Here is a 26,747-nt window from a genome sequence, read left to right on the forward strand (position 1 = left end):
CAATGACAAAGGCTGGTGGTTGACTGATTGATGAAAACGGAGGAGCGATGGTTGGTAACGAGGGAAGAGTGATGGTTGACAGTTGACGAAGATGGAAGAGTAATGGTTGGCAAAGACGGAAGATCGACGATTGCCAAAGACGGAAGAGTGATATTTGACTAGGATGGAAGAGTGATGGTTGACGAAGATAGAAGAGAGGCGGTTGACGAAGATGGAAGAGTGACGGTTTACGAAGACAGAAGAGTGATGGTTGGCGAAGACAGAAGAGTGACGGTGGACAATTGATGATATGGAAGAGTGACGGTTGACGAAGACTGAAGAGTGAGGGTTGACGAAGACCGGAGAGTGATGGTAGACGAAGACAGAAGAGTGACGGTTGACGAAGACCGGAGAGTGATGGTAGACGAAGACAGAGGAGTGACGGTTGACGAAGATGGAAGAGTGAGGGTTGTCGAAGATGGAAAAGTGACGGTTGACGAAGACAGAAGAGTGACGGTTGACGAAGACAGAAGCGTGACGGTTGACGAAGACGGAAGAGTGACGGTTGACGAAGACGGAAGAGTGACGGTTGACGAAGATAGAAGAGCGACGGTTGACGAAGAGGGAAGAGTGACGGTTGACGAAGACGGAAAGGGACGGTTGACGACAGTGATAAAACCCCCGCCAGACCGGTTTGTAGTATATACCTCTGTTGGGAGGCCGTTAGCTAAAACCCTTGAAGGTTCTTCTTCCTCAACGCGCCGTTCTTCTTCACGAGGGATCAGATCGCCAGTTAAGGAGCATAGAAATGGATGTAAACCTCGGAACCACGCCTTTCGATCTCGATTTCCATCCCTGTTCTTCCGTCGTCGCGGCTGGTCTCATCAATGGCTACCTCCAATTGTAAGCAATCTAAGAAACAATCGCATGAATTTGGAATTTTCATTGATTTCTGTGCGTGTTACGGTGCGATTGTTCTACTATTTTAGGTACAAGTACGGCGCAGATACGCAGCCGCAGAGGTGGGTCGACCTAGTTCTAGAACGTCTTTGGAGTTGTGATTTCTCTCTTTTTGATATCGGTGTTCGTTGATCAGGTTGTTAGAGGTTCAAGCTCATGCCAACAACGAATCTTGTAGAGTTGCTCGATTCATTGATTCTGGCGGAGGTTGGATTCAAGACGGGAAGAATTTTGCTGCAGGATTTTGTTCTTAATGTTTTCTTTATTCGCTGCACTTTGTTTTTGTTCTTCGAAAATTCGATCATCTCTACTGATGTGGAAACCGGAACATCATTTTTTGTCTTAGAGTTCTCTTTTAACTGAAGTGATTGAACTGGCATTCAACACAACATCTAAATCTCAGTGTTTTTTTTTATTCCCAGTGAATTTAACTGGCTTTTTGGATTGTTCTATTCTGGCCATCGGTGGAGACCGGAAGTCCAATTCAACATAGCATTTAGTCTTATTATTTTCTCTTATTCCTAGTGATTTTAACGGGATTATTCCATAGTATTATCATTTATTCACTGTGATTTTAACTGACATTTCAATGCATCATTCTAATATTAATATTTTCTTTTATTCCCAGTGATTTTAACGGGCTTTTCAACATAACATTTTATTCCGTAGTAGTATCTTTTCTTCCCTGTGATTTTATCGGCATTTCAATACATTTCAGTACATCATTCTAATCTTGGTATTTTCTTTCATTTTCAGTGATTTTAACTGGCTCTTCGGATTGTTCGATTCTGGCCACTGATGTGGAGACTGGAACTCCAATCAATCGCCTGGAAAATGCGCACGAGTAAGTGTTCATCTTGCCGTATCAAAATTGTTGCATTCTTAACTTTATATCGTGCAAGACGTCTAATTCCAACGATTGTGATGCAGACACCCAGTCAGTCGCATGGTCAATCTGACAGAAGCCACAATTGCAACTGGAGACGACGAAGGGTGCATAAAAGTTTGATCTTTTCCTAATTTCTCTCTTTTTCTCTTAATCGTTCATTATTCAATTTTAAAAAATGGCTTTCGTGCCTAATGATAACGTTTTCTTTACCTATCATTTTTATGTGGGTCTGCCTTCGAATGGTCCTTTTTGCTTATTAACTACTTTATCCCAACTTTCAACTTCGCCTGTTTCAAGTGTGCACGATTGTGTTGGTATTCTTGTGAAATGACAGGCTGAGAACGCTGAATTAATCTCTAGTGGGCTCTGTTATGTAATTTTGTAGTAACCGATCGGCCAATTTAAGGAGTGTTCCTTTTTAGCTAGAACTTGTTATTAGATAATCTCTTACTTCTCTCCAATTTTCAAAAGTTCATTTGGATACTGTGCCGTTCGCGAACAATAGTTTTTTTGTGCTGAGATTGATACTCATTATCAATTGGGAATTTTTTGGGTCAATGAGTTGGATCATGTTCAAACTCTACATTGGTTACTGTACCATGAATGCTGATGCCTAATATTTTCGGTTGAATATCTTGCTTCAAAACGAAGAGATTTTTCCACCATAAAGTTTTTACATAGTATTTTCTTGCATTTCTATGATAGAAATGTTTCTTTTATTGCATCAAATCTTCCCCGATAAGGCTTTATTGAACGAATTCTGGTTTGATTGGCTAATGCAATGCAAACAACTCTCTTCACTTGACAGGTTTGGGACACACGTGCTCGTACCTGCTGCAACTCCTTCTCTGTCCACGAAGACTACATTTCAGACATGACGTTTGTTCCCGCTTCTATGAACATTTTAGCCACAAGGTATTAAGTGTTCGTTTTTGCTGTTTTTACTATAGTTGGGTGCTGCACATTGTGGGAAACAAAACAATTTCTGGTTTGGGTTTTGGTTCAAGGGAATTGATATAAATCTGCTATCCTTGGTCACGTGACTCTGATTGTGTGCTATATTTTTGCGAACGGACAGCAATGAATCTCTTTTTGAAGGATTTGGGTCATATTTTTTATGATTGAAGGTTATCCTTATTTATCTTCTTGATTTTAAAGTGGAGAATATCTGATCAAGGTTCAACTATGATTTTTCTCTATTCTTGTATGTATTCTTGTACCTTAGAATGTTTGCAATGAATCTATTCTTGTACGTCAGAATTTGTGCGAAAGGTATTCTCTTACATCCAATGGAAGAGCCCTTAACAATGGTTTGTCTCCATAAATTAATTCATGTCTCCTTTCAAAATAACAAAAGTTTCTTTCTGTCTTGCACGCTTGTAGTTGAAACAAAGCAAACTTTCCGCTCCTCTGATTTTTCTTTTTTGTTTTTGTTTTTGCAGTGGAGATGGCACGTTATCTGTGAATGATTTGAGAAAAAATAAGGTATTTGTTGTTGTTCCAGACTGGTCCACGTGTTGTGGTTGATACCAGACTTTGGGTTGGGATAAAGAAAGAAAAACCTTCGTCTTTCATTAACAACTGTTTTCGTTCAAGAATGATATATATTGTCTATGGATCGGAGCTGGCTAATACCCTTTGTAATACCTTATTTCAATTTAACTTAAGTCAGTTGTACTCTAGTACAAAAAGATTAGAGTGAAGAAGCTTTCAAATTGAACTTCTAGAAGAAAATAGTATCAAAGTCATTGAAGACGTTCTACAGTTGTTGAGGCGTGCTTCTGCCACATCTAGAAGCTTAGGATTATGAAAATCGTGGTCGTCATCGTACACCTGACATTGTCTTGTCTGTAGCTTGAATGACGGTAGTGATTCTGTCATCATGATACTGGCTGCAGAATAATAAGGATTAGATTTTTTTCATTGTCACTTGTTCTTCAAAAGAATTGTCACTCATCTGAGTGATGAGACACCATGAACATACTAAATCATCATCATCATCATCATCATCACTCATCTGAGGACAAGGAACAATGATGGCTTTGTCATTGTCATCATCATCACTTCCTGAAGACAAGTGAAGGGGACTGTGACAAGTCGCCATCATCCTCTCTTCATCATCATCGTCATCAGTGACAGCAAATGCAAGTCACATCATACAACATTGTGCTCTTCTGAAAATTATCATTAATTAATGACAGGTAAAGTGCCAGTCAGAGTTTTCTGAAGATGAACCTCTATCCATAGCTGTGATGAAGGTAAATTTACCTTGTATTCTTAACTAAAGTTTGCTGCTTTAGTCTTTATACTTCTAAGTTTATCGCCTAATCAGAATGGTAGGAAAGTCGTTTGTGGTACTCTGAATGGAGTTGTGTTGCTATATTCGTGGGGATTCTTCAAAGACTGTAGGTATGTTGTTACTTCTTAAGCAGATATTTTCTAGTGCTGCTGATCATTTTTATATTTTAATTTTTTTTTTGAATTTATCTAAAACAATACCCCTGACATATTTTTTTATTGGAATTTTATTTTTCTTACGGTTTTAGGCTCGTTCTTTCGTTGTTAATAAGGGGAGTTGATAATATAATGATTCGTCACTTGATCTGTGCCCGTCTCAATCATATTTTTTGCTAAGCTTCTGAGACATTATTTGGGCAAAAGAAACCGAATTCATAAACCAAGGACATAATGAACACTTAATAATTCCGTTATTTTTGTTGTCACCGGCGAAAGTCAAGTGAAATTCAATATATTTACCTGAAAAAAAATGTTTTTTTATCCCTTCATTTTGGATCTTACAGCTGACTTTCCAATTAACTTTTTTTGGGGCCTTTTAGTGATCGATTTCTCTTGCCAGCTCAGTCAGTTAACCTAGTCAAGGTTTGTCTGGTAGAAAATTAGAATACATTTTTAATTATGTATTAACCTTGTGAGCTAAATTCTTGATGACGTCCAGTGCAGCTTGATGAAGATACACTAATAATGGGCGCGGACGATGGAATTATTAGGTATTTGATGCGCTCCTTCAACTGCAAAATTAGTTGTATTTGCTTTAAATTATTTTTTAAGTGGTTTAAATATTGCAGGCTTGTTGGCGTCTTGCCCAACAGAGTAATAAGGCCCCTTGGAGAGCGTTCAGAGGATTTCCCCGTTGAGAAGCTTGGTATTCTTGACTGCATTTTCTCTAGATCAAACTTTCTTGTCTGATATTTTAATTTTTGACATTTATGTTTGGTCTTTATTAGTTTATTCCTCTTTGAAGTGTTATCATTTTTCATCTGTTTGTTAATCGTGCTTTCTAATTCTTATCAAATGTCAGAGTTCCTTAATAAAAATATTGTTTTATCTTTAAAAAAAAGTATGGTTTTATTTTTCGATTATATTTTCAAATATTGTGCTGTTTCATCTTTTTCCACCTTCTCATGGCCGAACTTTCGTGTCCGATATTCTCATTTTTGACATTAATGTTTGGTATTTAATTGTTTTTTTCACCTTGGAGTGTTATTATTTTTCATCTGTTTCTTAAAATCGACATCTGATTCTTGTTAAGTGTCAAAATTTCTTCGGAATAAAAGCTCAGTATTCGTTTGTGGATTGTTGTGTCAAACGTTTGTTTCTATTTCATCTATTTATTGACACCTCTTTCTCATGATCAAACTTTCTGGTCAGATATTTTGATTTTTGACATTCAATTTTGGTATTTATTTTATCTTTCAACTCTGAAGTATTTTCTTATTTCATCCATTCCTTGTCAGCGCCTTCTGATGATAGAATTGTATTGTCAAGTATCACACATTTTTATTTAAAGCTTGGTATCCATTTGTTGATTCCACTGCCAAATATTTGAACACTTCATTTGTTTCCTGATAGTATTTTTCGTGATAAAACGGTGTTAGCTATTCTTAATTTATTTATTTATTCTACTGTTCAATATTTTAATGTCATTTAGTTTTTAAGGGGAAATTTTCGTGCTTAAAAATTTCATGTCAAATGTTCTCATGTTACTCAATAAGCATGTTATTTGTTTATTTATTCTATTATCAAATATTTTCTAATTTTCATATATTTCTTGGCTGTATTTTCTCATTGTAACGTTTCTTGTAAAGTATTTCTTTTTTTTTTCTTACATATCTGCGTATTAACTTGTTTACTCCAGTATCACATATTACATTTTCTACTTGTTTCTTGACTGCTCTTTCTTATGGTAAAATCTTTTTTAAAAATAATTTTATTTTTCCCAATAAAAGTATACCAATTTTTCCTTAATACTTTTTTCACATATTTTTTTTATCTCTTGGCAGCACTTTCTCATGATAAAAATTTTCTTGGGAGCATTTCTCATGATCCGATGTTGAAGGTTGGGTGGATTATCACAAAGTGCTGTAATTTTGTATTATATGAATGTGATGTTGATATTATCAAATTTCTATTGTGATATTTAGATTTGGGACATGCGAGAGCTGTTAGATGGACAACATAATGTGCCTAGTCATCGAAAGTTGGATACAGACGATGACGATTCGAACGATGATGACGAGATGGATATGGACATCAAACCCCCAAAATCATTAAGGGGTATGCTTATATTCAATTTTATCAGTTTGAGGGGGACTCAGTACAGTTATTTTTTTTCCAATAACATTCTAGAGAGCATCTATCATCCAATTTTGCATTTTAATCATCTCATATTCGGTAATAAATATTTAATGACAATAAATTGACAATATTCTTGGTCATTCTTTTTTCATCATGGTTTGATTATCTGCAGGTGGCAGGAGGGAGTCAAATAACGCTTCGGGAAGCGGTTTCTTTGCGGGCTTATAGAGGTTTATTTGTTTTATGTTTGAACTATTTCCTGATTAACATTAATGGAATACCAAGCAACATCCCCTTTAATGGGTATCCTAATTTTACTTTGATTTGGATTTTAATTTAATTTTGAGTTAAATAGAATATAGTAATGTCTTCTTTAATTAGTTTTCCTTCTGAAGTTACTAGCATAATCATAAGAAGGAAACAATGATCTTGTTTGCTTGTATAGACTTGGAGGTTTTCTCAAAAGTATCAACAAGTTTTGACAATATCATGACATAATATATTTAACATAATATTCTTTGATTGTATTCAACATAATATTCTCAAAAGTATCAACAAGTTTTGACAATATCATGACTTGTATTATTCATATTCAACATAATAATATTTTATTGTATACACTTAAACATCAGTACTTCAACGTCAGAAATGTATCAAAATTTTCTATGAAAACGTGAGAAATTTTATATGCAATTTCTAAAATTACACTAACATGAAGGTCAATTGAAGTCGGTAGATAGAGAACATACAAGGCTATTGTATTTAAATTTATTGGAAACTAATTATCACAAAGTTTGAAACATCAGGATAATACTCTTTTCCCACAATTTGGATAATTCTTAGGTAGTGTTGTAACAAAGGTCTGGGGATATGAAACTAAAAGCATGAATGGTTATGGTTTGGTGCAATTCATGGTATCAATATTAAAATCTAATTTTCACTATGATATCTCCAAAATGATTGGAGAAACCATTACAAATATGATATTATACCCACTCAGATTGTCTGGTTTTTTAAAAGTTATGTGATGACAATGACTGATAAGGAGACAGATGTCATCATTCATTTATTTGATTGCTCAAACAAGCCGTTGAATATACTTTATTAATTTTAAAAAAGTGGCATATATTTGTACACACAAAAGTGATGTAAAAATATGCATTGAATGTGTCAAGGTGACTTTGGCCTTTGTGGCATTGGCACATTGATATTGACGCTGAGATTCCGGTATTCACTAATGATCATAAAATTTTTGATAGAATATCTTTAATTTTCTTGAACCTATTAAAAACCTCAGCTATAAAATAAAATTAAGAGAGTAGGAGATGACAATGATTGATAAGGAGATCAGATATCGTCATTCAGTTATATAATAGCTCACGCAAGTTGTTGACAAGTTTTTCATTTTACAAAAGTGATGTATACACAAAAACGGCGTAAAAGTAAAGATTGAATGTGGCAAGGTGTCTTCGGCCTTGGTAGTGCCTGGTGCACTGATATCGACAACAAGATTGTGGTTATGACTAACAGTGATAAAGGGTTTAATAGAATATCTTAATTTTATTAAACCTAATAAAAAACTAGGGTTAAATAAAATTAACAGAGTAGGATTATTTTACTCTTACTTATCTTTTGGTAGATAGTCATTAAAATGACAATGGCTAATTGATAGATCAAACTGCTAATTCTTCCTTTAAGCTGATAATATCCCAAGACAATGAAAATTATGTCTTATCAGACTTGAATAGCCATACAATGAAAGAATGTATTATCAGTTAAAAATAAGACATAAGTGGTATTTTGATGAAAAGAGACAATAAGTAAATATAATAAGAAAGACCTTTCTTAGAGGTAAATGAATAGAATAAGGTAATTACATTAAATGATTTCAAATGATCTTGATAGGAAATATCTCAAAATGGAGTTTATATAGTAGAAAAGGGATGCTTTTTACAACTTAATAGGGAAGAAAATATGATAATTTATTTAGTCCAAAGACAGATACATAGATGTGAAAATAGTTATCTAGGAAGTATGGAAATATAATTTTAAATTAGGAATATGTCATCACGTAATAAAATCTCATCCAATCATGCATGCCGACTTAATTGTGGCGTCATTAAATAATGAATAACGATATTTATTTAAGATGTTCATAGAACATGTCATAAAAGCATATAAGGAAGTTTTTTTTGAGGTTGTATCAGTCACAACCACAAATAATAATGATAACACAGCTATTATCATAATTTATTTACTTATGTAATGTCTAACAAAATGGATAAGAAACATGACACAAAGAAGTTGGTTTTATTTTAAAATATGAGTACATAGAAATTTTGCTCAACGTGATAAATTTGAAATTATGAACCATATATAAGTCAACTCCATGTTTGTTTCTGAATTGTAGACTATTTATATTAAAATTTTGAAGCAAAGTCTCAAACCAATTGGAGGTAGCATTCTACCGATGTCAAGTCAAGTCTTCTGAAGTCCAGTAAATGGTTTTTAAAATTTCAAGGTGTTTTTAAAGCCAGTTAATAATTGTCCCATGCTATTTTTGCAAATTCCTCCACACAGGCAACTTGAAAATATTAATCAGTAATAAAATTAATAGAAATAGACTTCAAGCATGGTTAGTTAAAAGTCTCCAAAATAGGCATAAAATGATATTTGTATTAAAATAATCTATCTAATTCCATGTTAAATTGAATGATTATATCATTTAAATCATATAAAATATGTGGAATGATGAGCACATTTATCATGTTGTCACAACATGGGTCGAATTTATTATCATTGTAAATTTACTAGTAAAAATCATGATAGCCAAGTTCATTATCTTCAAATTTAGTACACATGATCATTCATACGTTTCTCATATTTCATGGATCTTACAATAATGGCAATCTATGTTTTCTTTAGTGATTCTATTTTTTGGTACATATTTTATGACCCTAGAGTAGTTTTGTTGGTATAAATTTTTTTTATACTCTTTAACATATTAGATATCTGGAATGAGTAAAGTATTTTACATGAGAAATAAATTTGATGTTTTTGGCAAATCAGAGGTTTCAGAAAGTTCATAATGCTCAACCAAAAATATCCAGTATATCACACTCTTTGCTTGCGAATACTAGTTTTCATCTTCCCTAATATTATATCCTTACAAATATTGTGAAATACTTTACTCTAATCCATCTTCCATACTACTTTTTTTTTTAAAAGCTTGACCATGTTTAGGTGTACACTGTTGGTGTGTTTTCTTATCATACAGCCAAGTAATGCGCCCAAATCACTAATTATTTCTATATTCTTGGGTGAGTTATTGATAGCACTGGTTTTTCATATCATGCAAGCAGTAAATTCGTTAAATTCATACTAATTTCATTTAACTCATTATCCATTAATTTTTAGCCTCCACATTCATCCCTGAACTTTGAATGCCTCGTTGATTTAATCTGAGTCAAATAAGTACATTTTAGATGTGTGCACTGCACAATATGTGACTTTACCATGTGTTAGCATCATCAAATTAACTCTTGTTTGAGAAACTGCAGCATCATGTATTTATATATCTAAGATTAAAAAATGACTTCTTCAAGGGATGTCTTATGTATCAAATTACATTCATGTATTCAATATAGATTTATAACTTTTTAGAAATCACATTTCTCTTCAATTGCCACCACATTCTGCTGTAATGTTTGACATTTAAGGTTAATCATAAGAGTGACTTATTACATGATTAAGATTTTTTTTTATTTTCAGGTTACAAAGACGAAGAAGAGAGTTGGAGACAGACAACATGGAATAAAAAAAATTCACGTTGAATATGGTTATTGTAGGAAGACGATGCAAAAGAAAAGAAAGGCATAGGAAATTTAAGTAGAAATGACCAGAAGGCATAAAGCTTAAGTAACCACTACCATCAGCAACAATAGCTAAAGGAGAGCAGCAGCCAAGGGCCATGCCCTCTGTTGAATTTCCCATCCTGGGGGTGCTGCACCCTGAGTGCTAGGACTAGAAGAGCAGCACAAATCTAATGAATGCTATGGCACACTTGAAGTTAACATCTTGCATGAACAGAAAATAATTATATTTTATAACTCAAATTTGAATCAGTTTAAAATATTTTATGTTTTTTTATTAATATTATATATATAATATGGGATTAATTGTTTTGTATCAAAGGTGATGATGGATCTGGAAAAGTGAAGAAATTAAGAGTGCATAAAGTTACAGTGGGATTCTTCATAACGGACAGAATTAAAAAAAACATGGTATAGTCTTGGCCATCCAATCTACAGCCAGTCAACCAAATAAAGCAACGGTGGATGATTGGGACTAGTGTCCAAAAATCTAGCCAAGGGGGGATTTATTCATAGCATTTCAGCTCTCATTACAAAGACCAGATGGCCAAGGCTAATGCGATTAAAAATCCCTCCGAGGTTGGCAATCCCCTGGTTCCATTAGGAATTTATGGCCAAGACTACACCATGTATTTGTAATTAAGTGGTCAAACTACCTCTAGAGAGCTCCTTGGATTTAAAATACCCTCTTAATAGTATGGGATTCTCCTCCATGTAGATGTTGTGCATAATTTTGGCAGGATATAAGCCTCTCGTGCCAGTAAGAAACCACCCAATTGTACTTCAATGTTTTCAGAGTACTCTTTCTGATTGCATTTCTTGTGTGGTAGTGAAATAAAAAAAAATGATGACGGTGAAGCTTCCTTGTCATATAGAAAAGCACAATTCAATGTATATGGAAGGGTCTTCAAGTCCAATGGTGACCCCATGTCTTGATCTATGCATATCTCATAAAATTCTCTTTTTTATTTATCCACAAAAGTGAAGGGTTTACTAGAAAAGTCTTCAAAATGGTCATTATGTATTTACACTACACCTCAGAATAGTGGAACTAAGGCCAAGGAATTGGAGGAAAATAAGAAAAATTCAATATTATCTAAAAGGAACATGAGAGCCAAGATAGGAGCCGTAAGCTTTAGTGGTTCTTGAGTTAGCGTCAAATCCTGATAAGTTTGATTTGTTCATTGATTTATAGTTGAATTATGTTTATTATCACAAAAATTATTAAAATGCAAGCAAAAATATATTTATATTCTAAAAATTGAAATATGAGAAATAATTACATTCTTGTTCTTGGTTATTGACAAATTTTTAAGTCCTGATAATGTTGATTTCATCCATTTTCCTCAGTCATCTTGTAAATAAAACATTCACCCCAATTGCCTCTGGTATTTTGCACATTGTATATGATTTTAGACTCATTATTTTTTTCATGTTGTTACCCAGATGAATAAAATATATTTGCATGACTTTTAGGTTTCTGTTTCTTCACATTTGGATTATTTTTACTCATACAGCTTGAATTATTTCAAGTCATGTAGTTTTATAGCTGATGAATATTTTGTAGTCCTATGTATTCAGAAAACTCATATTTTATAGTCAAGTAGTTTTATGAATGTTGTATTTCTGATGAATAATTTATATATTTACAGGAATTATACGGAAAAATTATGAATCATCTGGATCATTTCTCAGAGCTACTATATTGATCAAATGGGATTAGTGGACTCAAATACAGTTTTGGGCTTTGAAAGGAGAAATCGAAGGATTCTGGGTTGCAATCTGATTCATGCATTTACCCCCAGTTAGCTATTAGAAGAGTGCAGATGATTTAAAAGGAGAAGCCTTCAATTAATTAGAAAATAGGCATAGATAGCAATGAAAGAGAGCACAAAATCATGAAGTAATTTAATTATTATCATCTATGTATACAAAGGCTCTTCTCAGCACTTTTTCCTCATTCTACGCATGATCCAGAAGAGGTTGGAAAAGGCTATCCAGGATCCAGGTTTTTCATCCTTCTTAATGTGATTATTCACAAGTTTTTGTTCATTCTCTTCTTTGGTTTGCATCTTTCCTTCATTTCCCCCTTCATCCCCATTATCTCATTCTCCATTGCATCTTTCTTTCTCTCTCTTGAATTTCATATTTCTATCTCTAAAATTCATTTACATCTCCGTTTGTATTTCCCAAAATTTTCATCTAAGAACTCAACCATTTTTCTCCAAATTCTATTTCCATCATCACTTTCATCATTTCTTAAATTTATCGTGCTATCAATTCATTTGATAATTTTGTCCTTCTAAACTAGTCTTTTTCTCTATCTATAATAATTCATCAATATATTTACCATATTTTCCTAAAATATCATAAAAACTCGGCCATTTTCATCTCCAAATTCCATACCTATCACATCCTCCTCCATTTCTTCATTTTTTCTCTCCATCTGTTTGTTGCAATCACTTTCACTGATTTTAATCATTATTGTGTTGAGGAAGACGGATCAGAAACACCAAGTCAGCAACTCACCAACACTGTCAGCCACCATGCCAAAAAATAAAGCTCCGCCATTCAACACCTGACACGTATCCTCCACACACTAAGAAATCAGGACGGTCAGGATTAATCAGATACAAACATACAAATGGTGAATATTTAATTCAATCTGGCTGTTGTAATCTGTTACGATGGCTCGATTAAAACAGCTAAACTATTTCTTCGTACTCCACTGCACACTATATAAATATGAACAACTTGTACTTATTATTTATTCATCTCATTTCTCTCCTTATTTAGCACTGATCTTGTTTTTGCTGAATTCCATTACTCCATGAAGTCTCTACACATCTTCTACCAAATTCCATTCTCATCGCATCCTCTACCATTTATTCATTTTGTCTCTCAATCTCTTCATTCATTTATTCGTTTCTCTTTATAATTTATTTATTTATTACTATTGAACCCCTAAATGTCTGTTGTCTCTATGTAAAAATCATAAAATTCTTCCATTTATCCATTCAACATCAAAGGGTTGTCTGTGATCGTTCTGCCATTTACCTCCCCTTCTTGCATGGGTTGGACTGGTAGTATAGCAATTACGAGTCCAAGTGGGGTTCAAAATCATGGTCACTTGTCAAGTGAGGGCCCTCTTTGATACTTCACCAAATTATAGCCAAGGCCAGAACCAGGTGAACCATCTGGACCAGGCCAGTTGTCCCAAATGTTGAAGGCTATGAGCCTCCGCCCACTACCATTGTAGCCACCTCTTCCACCAACCTCTGGAGTAGTAGTGTAGACAATTTTATGCATTAAAAAATAAAAAATAGAAAATTCCTAATAAATATATTATTTATTTCTCATAAATTTAACGTTGAAAGTTGTAGAAAAATTTCTAAAAAACCTACACATCAATTGTGGTCGTTTGCTTTAAAATTAATAGCAGAAAACTCTATTGGAGTATATTATATATTTACCTTTAAAATTTTATAAAATTAAAAAATAAAATAAATCAAATGAATAATTTTTTCATTTGTGATCCAAAAAATTCCATGATAATTATTGAAAATGCATAAAAAATGATTGTACTATTCTTCCACTTCGAAACTTATTTGTTCTATTTCCAAGTTTTGGAAAAACTAGAATAGTAAATGTATGCCTCTCTATGGATTGACTCTTTCTTACCCTATTTTAATTATAGTGTATTCAGATGGAAAATGTTCGTGAAAATTTTTGGCTGTCTAAATTAAAACAAAGACACTCAAGGACTCAAATATGATTTTTCTTTGTTAACCCCTTAAACAAATTGGGGTCCCTATCCGTTTTACCAAAATATTTTTCTTATTTATTTAATTTTTAATCCTCTATAATATCTTGTTTATCTATTTTTCTCATTTTTTCATTCCCATTATTCATTAATAGAAAGTTCTGCTACTTTAGTTTTTCCGATAGTATTTACACTAACACACCTCTTCTTGTTGTACCTCTTGTTTTTGTTCTGCCGCCATTTTTTACTTTGCCAATCTGTCCTATCTTATTTCCTCCTTCTCTTATTTATCAATTCTTGTTTCTTCCTGGTTCTGTGTTCCCTCATTTTTTTGTTCCCATTTATTCATTTTTTTCTCCTCGCTTCTCTTTTACCTCCCATTTTTATTTTTCTTCAATTTCCTTTCCTCCTGCTACATTCTGTAGATTTAGCAATTCTCAAAATCCATTTTAACTTTTGTGTTTCTTCCTATTCCTAACCCTCATATCTCGTTTTATATTTTTCCTCCTAAAATATTATTCCCACTCTTAGAGCTACTCCCGGTGAAGAGGATTGTTCTCCCTACAACAGACTATAAGCGCTAACATCCCTTTATGAAATTGGTGTTGCTGGGGAGTGGCATCCTCTATTATAGGTTTATTTCCCATATTTCTCATATTTTTTGTTTTAACTCAGTTACATTTAAAGTTCTTTACTCCCATTTATAATTACGATTAAACACAGAATCTAGTAAAACTTTTGGAGGAAAAAGGCACATTTTTTACAATTAAATTCTATTATACTTAAAATTATTTTGGTCATATTCTCTTGATATTCGAAATAAAAAATTTCCATTGCACAAGAATGGGGGGAGGTCATTCAGAAATCTCTTATGAATGCATTCAGCCCATTCTATAATTTCTAAAAAAACTATCTGTGATGGAACAGAATTATGGGAGCGACAAAAAAATATAACTAAGCGACACTCTAAACCAATTCAATAAAGGTCTATCACAATGGAAAATGCTCATATCAATGTAGGAGTGATTTTAAGAATCACCACTGAGAAAAGTGGGTATGCAAATTAGATTGTTTTGGAAATTTATAGAGGACCCTCACATATTGATTGAAGATATGTCATGAGTCTGCCAGATGAAGAAATATCAGAATTGTCCTCTTGATAATATAAAGATGAGACCGTTTCCCTTCACACTAAGGGATAGAGCTAAGTAATGGTTCTGCAATCTAGCTTAAACCTTGGACTGGTGGATGAGATTTAGCAGAGTTTTTTAAGGTAAATTCACCCTATATGCTTGGGAAATATCCCATTAGAAAACCACATTGGGATTTTCATCAGGATGTTCCAGAATCATTCAATGAAGCATGATAATAGTTGAGGGAGTACATGATATCATGATCCTTAAATACACCCTTCAGCATGTGTGTATACATTTTCATCAAAGGCACGAATCATTCAGATTTACTGATTTTCAATTATGATAAAAACATGCATTTGCTCTTATGATCACGACACCTTTGTGCTCATTGATTTAGCAGATGAAAATGTTTCTTATCCTGTAGCACAAACTTAAATGGGGAGGAGCATTTCCCCCAAGATGGGAGGCCTTGTAGATATGAAGATGGTTGAAACCTACATGATAATGGAGAAATCATAGCTGTGAAGCTCGAGATAACCATTATTTACAAGCAGTCTATATGTTAGATGAACCATTAAGCTCTTCCTATGCTCTGTGCTCTAGACTAGGCCATGCGGAGTCTATGTTTCAGCTGAACCCAGATGTGATGCTTATTCATGAGTAGAATCAGTACAACTAGTATGGTATTCAGGGACATGCAAAGAGTCGTTGGTACAGGTGATGGAAATATATGTGGCCGGCAAGCCAATCACACATTCCACATCTCGTTCCATGTTCATTAATAGAACATATTAATTATAGTGCACGTGTGATAAGTATAATGAAGTCCATGAATACATTATCAGACTTAGTGAATTATGATGAGATTGTAATACGGAGATCACTAGTTTTTAAGCATGTGTTCTAAACATTCATATTCAAAGGATATGCGAGAAGGACATCGAAGTGTCCGGATAGAATAGCACTATCTAGCCTCACTCATATGATGAGTATGGCCGGTCCCGTAGCCATTAGTGTGGCGACACTAAGGATAGATAGTGGGTGCTCTTTAGTGGAAAGAGTTCACTGAATTGATCCGTACGAATCCCTGAATGGTATTATACCGAACTGTCAATCAGGTTGATTCACGTCACGGTTGTGTAAGTGGTCCTTAGACCTAAGACACCAAAGACATCTTTTGGACGAACGGTTGCACTTTGGCTATGGCCAACGAGTCTCTAATCATGGGATTCTAAACGGTCTTAGTTCGGGTGCATCAAGAAGTACACGAAGACGATTGAGTGGTCAAGATGGGATCGTCCACCCTCGGTATAAGAGGTGACAGCTCAAGGAAGACGATGCAACGAAGTCCTTGGCCAAGGCAGTGAAATATTGAAGAAGAGTTCTCCGATGATTTTCGAATGCATCAGTACTAACTCAGATGACCGATTAGGGTTTGACAGTTGACCATACCCTAAGTCATCCAAGGAGCGTCAAGTGGATGAGGGATTATACTTACACGGTAACTGATGATGAACAGGTTCCATGAGTGAGTCGATACACACTCCTTTGTATCTTCTAGGACACGAGGTGTAGCTTGGCACCCCACGTGTCGGAGTCTTGACCTATTGATTGGGTTAAATTGATCCGATGTTAATTAATCTATATGATGATATAGTTAATTAATTTGGAAGGCCAATAAAGGTTATTGGGCCGCTGGAGTCATTAACTAGACTGATACATGGGCCTAGAGGGTCACACGCAAATGGTCTTTTGGACATTGGAAGATATACTTAAGTTTTGGGGGTTTTTATGAAAAATACCCACTTAGTATAAATAGGGGAAGGCCCTGAACAAAATTCACCCAGACTAGAATTGTTCAGGGGCCTTTCCCCTTCTTCTCCACTCTCCCCACACCCCCTCTCCATCCCTGATGTGATCAGGACGACGTAACGACGCCGACGGAGAAAGAACGGGACTGGTCAATGAGAAGGAGGAGATCCGACGCGCCGAGGACCGCGTGGATACGTCTAGAGGCTGCACAATTGAGCAGCTCGACTCGTCTCGCTCCGGGATCGAAGAAATCATGAATGAGATTCGTGCAAAGGTACCTCGTTTCAATGTTTACGTTGATGCCGTTCGATTCACAAAAGAGTCTTTCGCTGCGCATCGTTTTGATTTGTTCATCCAGATCAAGGCCTCTATCACCCAACAACAGGAACATGAATATTGCCATACTAGTTGCAAAAATAAACATGAGAAACAATGGTCAGACTACTGGGTTTAAGACAGCCTCAGAGTAATAGTATTACCTTTTACAATTAGAATTTCATCATGGGAGGAACTTCCTACACTTAGTATGATGGACAAAGTGAATTACAAGGAAAAATGAGGCTTTAATGAAATGAGTGGATAAACAATATTCTACGGGGATAGTAGGTGTAAACAGATAATGAGGGATGACAATTGAATTTTCATGTTGACATATAAACCAATAGAGAAACCTAGGGAATCAGGAGCATCAGCAAGTCAACACCATATGAATCAAATCACATTGATGGGCATGAAAAGGAAGAGTTGTTATAAGAGTGAGAAATCTATACTCAGTAGACATGCCTTGGACCTTCATGCATGCTTAAAGAGGGGTTACAAGAGGCACATTCACAAAAATCCTTTTTTGCTAACATCTTGACTCAACATATTCTCAAGATATTAGAGTCTGATGAAAAGTTACTCAACATCCTTAACCAAGTGAAAAGCATGCTCCCTTTGTTGGATGATGTCCAGGGGATACCAGCATATGCTAGTTTGTAAAAAGATTATACAGCAATTAAGTGGATCATGAAGATCCACTTAATTGGGATATTTTTATCTAAATTATTGGACCATATGCATAAGGATAGATAGGATCCAAGGGTGCCTCTCATCAGATGCAAGATTTTCAAAATAATTTTCACAATATCTCTGCTAGATATAGGGGTGTCTATGAATTTTCACAATATCATGCAAAACATGTTTGCAATTATGTTAATCAAAGGGACATGGCTCAATGACATAGGCACAAGAAATCATTAAAGATGTAATGGTAAAGGTGGAGAACTCCCAATTCCCAGTTGATTTTATAGCTGTTTGCGTGAAGATCACCAATGAGTTCAGTCAAACACCTATCATACTAGGTAGATCATACAATGTAGACCTTCTCTCACCACATCGGCATCTGGATATGACATGGGAAGATGAGGCTTGGTAGCAAGATGAGATTTGGTGAGTTGGATAGTTGGTGAGATCAAAATAAAAATATTGAAATAGGGTCTGTATTTTTTACTTTATAAAATTCTTGGCAAGCACAATCACACATGGTATCCCCAATTATGTATTTCACACAAGCAAAAATATGCATCTACCATGCGGTCATTTCTTGTGTAAGATTTTGGTTGGGTTTAATTGTGTGATTTTATGACCAAATATGTTGATTCAATGGCTAATAATGTGCACTATTCTCAACTAGTGATTCTATGAATTCAAGGGTTTCATGATATTTACACTCCTTCCTCAGAAACCTTGTCTTGGTGTATCTAGGATGATCTGACCATTTTTTTAACCTGATGGTAGTTATATTATGTATCTGGTAGTTATACTCCTAAATGTTTGCTTAAATAGATCTGATGCCTAGAGAAGTAAAGATCTACTTTAATATACTAGAATTTTGATTTATATTACACTATTTAATTATGTACACTATTTTTAAAATTATTTTATGAGCTCCATTTTAACTATAGGTTCATAAAAAAATCTCAGAGTAAATGATAATAAAATCTTCTATGTTATGTTTACAGGGAAATGTGATAAATAATCATTTCCCAATGGATCGATTTTTTAAATTTGCAGATAATCATTTGTAGGTACATATGACATGTAGGTATGAGTCCAATTATATTTCATCCACTCTGATTTTTACCCCAATGACTAAAGTAAATATAAATATACTACAAGGAATTTATGGGATGGTTGATAAACTCAAATTTATGATCTTGAGTCTCATCTCCATAGGGAATGGATATTAGGGTTTAAATTTTCTTTAAATGACGATTCAAGGGGTATAAGAGGAGATACATATGAAAACGAGATTGTGATGTGATGAATACGAGGTAGTGAGGGGGTGATAATAATTATTTGTTAAGCATGATATGAATAATAATAAGAGGAATAGGTAGGAGGACATGGATAGGTTAAATGGAAATGGGAGAGTGAGATAGATGAACACATGAAGCGATGATGGATATAGAAGATGAATAAGAAGATAGGATGATGAAATAGGTGAATGGATGTGAGCAGATGTAGATGGATGATGGTGAAAGAGAATGGTGGAAGAAGAAATAATAATGATATAACAAATTGTGGTGATGGAAAAACAGATAGGTGGTTGTGATATGGAGAAGAGGATGATGTACTAGATGATGTGGGGTTTTTATATAAAACAAAGGTCACTAGATAAAGATCGCTATTGGATTTGGATGTGGTAGAGTGAGATGAAACAATACGATGATGAGAATGAGATGATGAAAATAAGGATGTAGATATAACGAAAGGGATGTGATGGAGAGAAACCAGTGTAAGGCAAAAGACTAACCTTACATCCCTATGTTCTGCCAGGATCCAGTCATTTGCCTGCTGCAGATCAGCCTCCCCACTTTTATATTGACCTTCTCAGCACTCAAGACACCAAGGACACTCTTGATGGACATTCAAAACTTCACTTTATTTCAATATGTCTCCAAGAGGAAGTCAGCTTAAAAATAGTTTTTACAAAAATCTGTCTTTAGTTATATATCCAAATGTATAGATCAAAAGAGGACAGAAAAATAAAGGTACACTCAAATTTTCAGCCCGAAAGTTCTACTAGATCATCAAATATTGTGACGTGAGTTTGGATCATTCTCAACCCTTTATTTTCTCTCTCCTTCAATTTTGAGAGCTGAAAAAAAAAGAGTCATTAAATAATTCCATAAATTAGATATTTATTTTGAGTGTAAAAATTGATATATCTTCAAATGTAATGCCAAAAAAGGAAAAATCATGTTCTAACTTAAAAATCATGTTTTTTAGGATATGGTGTTAGAAAAATTACAAAAACTACTATAAAGTTCATAAAAATCAAAATATCATACTTGATAACACCCTAAATTTGTTGTCTAATTCAAGTAATTAGCACAACTTTATCCATTTAAATACTTTAAAATGGGTTGTTATCTTATATTTACATGTTAATTACTATTCCAAGTGAATTCTGACTTTAACCTAATTTTCTGTTAATTTATGAATTTTATGAAATTTATTTAGGCTTGGAATAACTCTATTTAAATGGAAATGGCAGGTTTAAAAATTTAAATTAATTTTAATTAATATGGGCATGAATTATTGAATTATTTGGATTTTATTCAGAGAAGAAATGAATTTTTAAATAGAAAATGGATATATTTATAAAAATAGGAGTTTAAATCAATTTCGGAATTCGAAGGGACTTTTCTGATAATTTGGTTCCAAATATACTCTTAAAATAGCTCTCGGTCGCATATTGCAGGCGTAAAAATCAAATTAAAAATAATTATATGATCTTATCAAATTAATCGGGATTTTTTATGGTTTTTTCAGGGAAATATGGAGGAGAGAAAGTGGAGGGGTATATCTCTAATTATTTGTGGGCGGCATCAGTTTTTGCTAACCAAAAAAAGCAGGGGCTTGAGTCCAAAACTTCAAGAAAATATTTTTTGGGGCCACCTGCCAAGATCTCGTCTGTCGAAAAGAATCAGACAGATTGAATGTGTGGGTAGAAGTATCTTTTGTGGGCAGTAAGTATACCACCCGTTCTGCGCATACAAGTCACATGCACGGGAGGTGCAATGGTGATGCTTGAGTGGGTGTCACGGGTCAAAAAACCACAGATACGTGCAAATCGATCTGAATTTCTGTTGATTTGTTTTAGTTTCTTTTTTTCAGCCCGTCGTTACGTGGTACGCCGAGAGAAAACCCGCCAAATTGTCTTTAAATCTTGCCTGCAAGCAGAAAGCGACACAAAATTGCGTGTAAATAAAAATTTAATTAAAAATGATATGTTCATATAACGGGTAGGATTGGTTAATATTTATTTATTAACTACTCTTAATCTTGAAGTCAGATTGAGGTGAAAATTTATGGGCTTTCTCATCTAAAGCTCCTCTTTCTATTCATATGGTTGGATCACTAAGATCAAGCCTACACCGATGAATACAAATTAATTAATCACTAGGGTAAAATGGTAATTTTAACCATTCAACCTAAGTATAAAAACACAAATTCGTGCTACAAAGGTCATTCTGGAAGGGGCTCTTTCACAACTGCGAGACACAGAGGATAACCAGCCTGGATCAACTGGATTTGGTATTTTTACTTCATTGTATTTGAAATTTAATTTTACTGTATTTGGGATTATTTGTTAGTGAAATTTTTTATTGTTGATCTTAATCTGAAATTCTAAATTGCTTGACTTGAGTGGCATGTACAAGCCCTTACTAGGATAACATGAGTGATTATTGAAATTGAGCTAGTTGTTCATTGCACACTAAGAACTAAAAAAATAACAAAAAGGAGATTAGTTTCTATGTTAGAATAGATTATGCTTACAAAAAAATAGTGAATTAGTTTTGATATCAAGTCCAGTAAAAGAAAATCACACTAAATTCTCTTCTCAACCCCTCTACTTGATTAGTTTGATCCTTTTTAATGGATCAAAGAAGTCAATTTAGAGATCCTAAATTCTTCCATTCTTCCCATCTCCTCTACCCTTCTTTCTAAATTCTTCATATAATTATGGTAATTTGATCTTTTTTGAAGATTAAATTAACCCTAATTAGTGTCATATCATTCAAGCAGATCAACAATTGATCACTGAGCGATCATTTAGGGGCCTTAGCTGGTGATCTGGGCTGTTTCCCTTTTGACGATGAAGCTTATCCCCCACCGTCTCACTGGCTGACCTTGACCTCCGTTAGGGGTCATATCTAGTATTCAGAGTTTGCCTCGATTTGGTACTGCTCTCGCGGCCCGCACCGAAACAGTGCTTTACCCCTAGATGTCCAGTCAACTGCTGCGCCTCAACGCATTTCGGGGAGAACCAGCTAGCTCTAGGTTCGAGTGGCATTTCACCCCTAACCACAACTCATCCGCTGATTCTTCAACATCAGTCGGTTCGGACCTCCATTTAAGATCAACAATTGAATTACCTTGGATGATACCTATACTTATCATTATACATCTTAAAGTTAGGGTTTTATAAATTTCAACAACGATAGGGAATTACAATTGGAAAATTCACCCCTTATTTTTGGCTTATCCATTGGCATGGTTGTCGGGGAAGCAACACTAAGGCATTTCAATTTGTTTTAATATCAATCAATTGAGTATTGTATGTTGTACTTCAAAAATTTTCTTGTGGCTAATGACTAAAGGATGCTTGTCTTTTAGATTAGTAATTCTGTATGAAGCTTAAATCAGGGTTTTTGAAGTACAAGGATTGGTTTAGAACATTGGGAAAAAATTTTGAATCATGAAGTGAGATGAGAAAATGTTTCTTGAAGAAGTATTATACAGTGGCACATACAAACTCATTTAGATGAGAAATTGGAAACTTTCAGCAGGGAAATGACACCTTTAGTGAAGCTTGCTAGATGCTGATGGGGCTTATCTGAAAATGCTCACACCATCACATTCTAAAATGGGATTTGGTGCCAATATTTTATGATGGGTTGAATGATGTTGAAAAGGGAAGAGTTGATATTTCTAGTTGATGTAACACGACCCGACGAGATTGTCGGCTCGTTTACACCACAAGGAATAGGCGTGATGAGATGCGATGAATGATGATGCAATTGTTTGAAATCAACTAAAGGCATGCAAGTTGTTTTTGACTAGGATCAAGGGACCTGAAGACAACACGAGGGGTCTAGGGACCGGATAGGCTCCTAATGACCTGACAGTTCCTCTCAAATACCAACAAAGTGGAGAGGAAAACACTGCCATAATGTGTCCACAACCTTCGTCGATAACAGACCCAATTTGTCACCAAGAACGAGGTCTCCCTACTCTCACGATAGTGGCTAATTCTACGACACTAAGCTCCGATAGAGAAGCGTCGAGGACGACACTAAAGATGATAATCAAGCTTAAAGCAAAGGGGAAGATGTGAGAAAGAGTGACTTGCACGCGAGTTCTCGAATGACGGCAGAGCAATGCAAGGCCCAGATGAAGAGGGACATGTCGGCAGAAAACAAGGGGGAAGATGTGAGTAAGCGGGTGGTCAGATACTAACCCAGCCGAAGAAAGTCCAAATGTGATCAAGCTAAAGGACAGTCCTGGCATGGACTAGCACGGTCTAAGGGCGGTCTTGGCATGGACCAATGGGACATCTAAAGGCCGCCTGAGTCATCAATCGAGCTGGCCCGAGGGCCAGTACAATCAGCGGGCGACCCTTGCATGGACCACGTAGAAGCCCAAGGGACGGCTGCTCAATCCGTGCTCCGGTTGTTAGTAAGGCGGGGTGGCAGCATCTATCAACGGTCGGTGAACAAGCATTGAGGCCAATTCACCGTCGCGCGTGGCGCTTAGCTGAGACAGATGGTCGATCGAGGGGGATTCGACCCCCACCACATTGAAGCAGTTTGTGGGCCAAGGTTGGGGAATCACAGAGTGCTCGTCTGTGGGGGCGCAAGTGGTAGGGGCGGACGAGGGGGTGCTCAAGCTACGTAGAGGGAGCGAGGCAGGGAATACCGATGTTAAGGCTGGACTCACCGGCTGGGACCACAGGTACCACGACCTGGACCCTGATCAATGCCCCGTTGGCTGTTGGTGGTCACAACGATGATCTTGGGTGGAGGTGGCTGCGCTGGGCGGCCGCGGGTGGACCAGATGGACAACAGCAACATACGAAGATGTCGGCAGCTGGGCACAAGGCAACGGTGCGAGAGGATCCCAGAGATTCTGCAAACGGTGACCGAAGGATATTCGTCGACAACGATGGTGGCGGTTATTCTCCGGGGACCAATATCGTCTTCGTGGTGGTGAACTCGCAGCGGTGGCGATCAATCAGCGGGCGTCATCCTTGGACTACTCTAATATGAACGGAAGATGATCTCCCTAGTGGAGAGGGTGGAACTCCAAAATGAAAAGAAACTCAAATTTTTATCCAAGAAGTCCAACTAATACTTGTGGCATACCATCCCTTATATAGGTAAGGGGGGTTGACCAAATGGGCTACTTAGAGGAATGTCCAACAAAAGATATTCCCCTAATGGTCCAAATGAAACTCAAAATATGAGAAAAAGAGGACATAGCCCAAAACACGGGGGCCCATAAAAAGTCCATAAAGACAAAATGCAGAAGTAAACGAACTGTTAGGACTGGTCATCAAGCCCTATACTTGAAGGTCAAATCCTTCGCGTCGGCTTGGGCTCCACAATGTGGCGGCTGGTGAGCTTGATCTTGGTCTTCCCAATGTCCTCCATCACTAGTGGAGGAGCATTAGGAGACACATATGAAGATGAAGCTATGAACCTCCTACAGAAAATGTCAGACAATTTAGCCTACCACCAAGATGCTTCCGATCATGTACGGGTCACTCCTCCAAAAGGCGGCTTGTTGGATGTTAGAGGAGTGGAACCTCAGATTACCATGGACAGACTTGAAAAACAGATTGGGGTCACAATGGGAAAGCTATGAAAAAGATGAATGAAAAAATGATTTCCCTATGCCAAGGACAGAGTAGTGGAGGATCACACAACCAGTCTTTGGGTAATCAAATAAGCCCGTGTGATATATCCTCAAGTGGTGACCACACTAGAGAAGTACGCCCAAAACAATCACCCACCTCAACAACACTTTCAACCAAGAATGCACCACCAACCTCAACAACAGCCTTACCAACCTTATAGGAACTTTTCATATCCAACCAATGCAACTCTCACCAAGGTGATTGAAGAACTCCAAGAGAACAAGAACCAGATGCTCAAAATTATTGAAGAAATGGAAGAAAGGAATTGACACAAGATGGATAAGCTCAAGGAAGAGATGGTGCATCAAATAAGTCAACCAATTATGTATGGTGGAGCATTGCAAGGTACTCTTGACGACTCTACAAAAATGGGTAAAAGACCAGGTAAATTCCCTACTGAAGCTTGTATTAATCCAATTAATTTACTTTATGTTGATAATATGTGTAGCATAGAGAGTAAACATACCAATGATGTGAGTTATATTTTAGAGGATGACAGAGAAAAAAGTATAAACGTAGTGCCCAAACTTAGGAGTGGGAGATAATTACCCAATCTGCATGTGGCTAGAGAACAAAAAGTGGTCCAGGAAAAGCAGGATGAACAAGAACACTACAATGAGCTTGTAGGAGAGAAGGATCATGAGAAGGAATATAACCCATAAGCATATTATCCACCCATACCTTTCCATAGTGCTTTGAACTCTAAGAAAGAAAAATCAAAAGAGAGTCCACTTGTTGAATATTTAAAGGATGCCACTATTGAAATACCAGTGTTATATGCAATACTATACATCGCTGATTATCCCTGTTTTAGATGCAAGGAAAGTTGAGAGAGAGGATGGCAAACAGTGGGGATGGAAGTTGTGGCTCGCTGTTGAGTGGATAAATATAGATATCCTGGATCATCGTCGCTGCATCATATGTCATAATGCTCCAACTTGGTCAATAGAGACAAAATAAAAAACAAAATTAGAAAAACCAAAGAGAAAAAAATTCCTAAGACGAATAGGAAAGAAAAATATGTAAGCTTGGAAATCTAATTGGATGATGATGCTGCGGTTTCCAATCGGATATCCTCGTTTGGTGGTGGAGTCTCATGTTTGAAGAGAGGCTTAAGTAGCTGCCTGTTGACCTTGAATTCTGTACCTAGATTTGGGTAGTGAATGAGGATGGACCCATTATCAAAAACTTGGTACACAATGAAAAGGCCATCCCATCTTGATGTGAGCTTTCCTAGAAAATGTTTTAATTGAGAATTATAAGGCCAGACTTTTTGGTCAGGGACGAAAAATTTCCTGTGAATATTTTGATTGTGGAACACCTTCATTTTAGCCTTGTATATTCGAGAGCTCTCATACGTTGTATTCCGCAACTCTTCCAATTCATGTAGTTGCAAAAGACGGTGTTCACCTGCATCGTCTAGAGAGAGATTCTTGATAGCCCAAAGAGCCCTATGCTCTATTTCCAGGGGAAGATGTCTAGCTTTTCCAAAGTTCATTAAAATCAAAATATCATGCTCAAAATGGATTAAATTATTTTAAGCTTGATAACACACATATACGACCAATCTAATGCGTATAAATATCTAAATATCATCATAATAACCTATTAATAATATGGATTATCAATGGTGTAGAGTCCTATTATATGGGTGTTAAAAAATACAAGTTATACATAAATAAGATTAACACCCTTGTTCGTAATTCTGGTTCGAATTTTAGCAAAGATGATAAAATAAAGTGAGTCAATTAGAAGTGGCGATGATTGAGCC

The 26,747-nt window shown here is 35.7% G+C and overlaps 1 protein-coding gene across 1 annotated transcript; it reads left to right on the top strand.

Moving 5' to 3' along the window:
* The first annotated feature begins 679 nt into the window (after positions 1 to 679).
* On the top strand, positions 680 to 6,781 carry WDR55 (transducin family protein / WD-40 repeat family protein). The gene is made up of 15 exons (XM_078582219.1): positions 680 to 882; positions 969 to 1,001; positions 1,076 to 1,146; positions 1,696 to 1,783; positions 1,870 to 1,942; positions 2,637 to 2,743; positions 3,271 to 3,313; positions 4,030 to 4,086; positions 4,161 to 4,237; positions 4,666 to 4,708; positions 4,790 to 4,836; positions 4,915 to 4,991; positions 6,130 to 6,185; positions 6,271 to 6,403; positions 6,597 to 6,781. Exons 1-15 carry the CDS (start codon positions 788 to 790, stop codon positions 6,650 to 6,652), a joined length of 1,056 nt encoding a protein of 351 aa, XP_078438345.1. The 5' UTR covers positions 680 to 787; the 3' UTR covers positions 6,653 to 6,781.
* Positions 6,782 to 26,747: the final 19,966 nt, after the last annotated feature.

Source organism: Wolffia australiana, chromosome 10, assembly GCF_029677425.1.
Source record: "Wolffia australiana isolate 7733 chromosome 10, ASM2967742v1".
NCBI lineage: Eukaryota > Viridiplantae > Streptophyta > Magnoliopsida > Alismatales > Araceae > Wolffia > Wolffia australiana.

Coding starts and splice junctions, on each gene's coding strand:
- WDR55 (XM_078582219.1), top strand. CDS start 788: ATGGATGTAAACCTCGGAACCACGCCTTTCGATCTCGATTTCCATCCC. Junction 1,147..1,695: donor ATTCATTGATTCTGGCGGAG/GTTGGATTCAAG, acceptor TTTCATTTTCAG/TGATTTTAACTGGCTCTTCG. Junction 4,087..4,160: donor TATCCATAGCTGTGATGAAG/GTAAATTTACCT, acceptor TCGCCTAATCAG/AATGGTAGGAAAGTCGTTTG.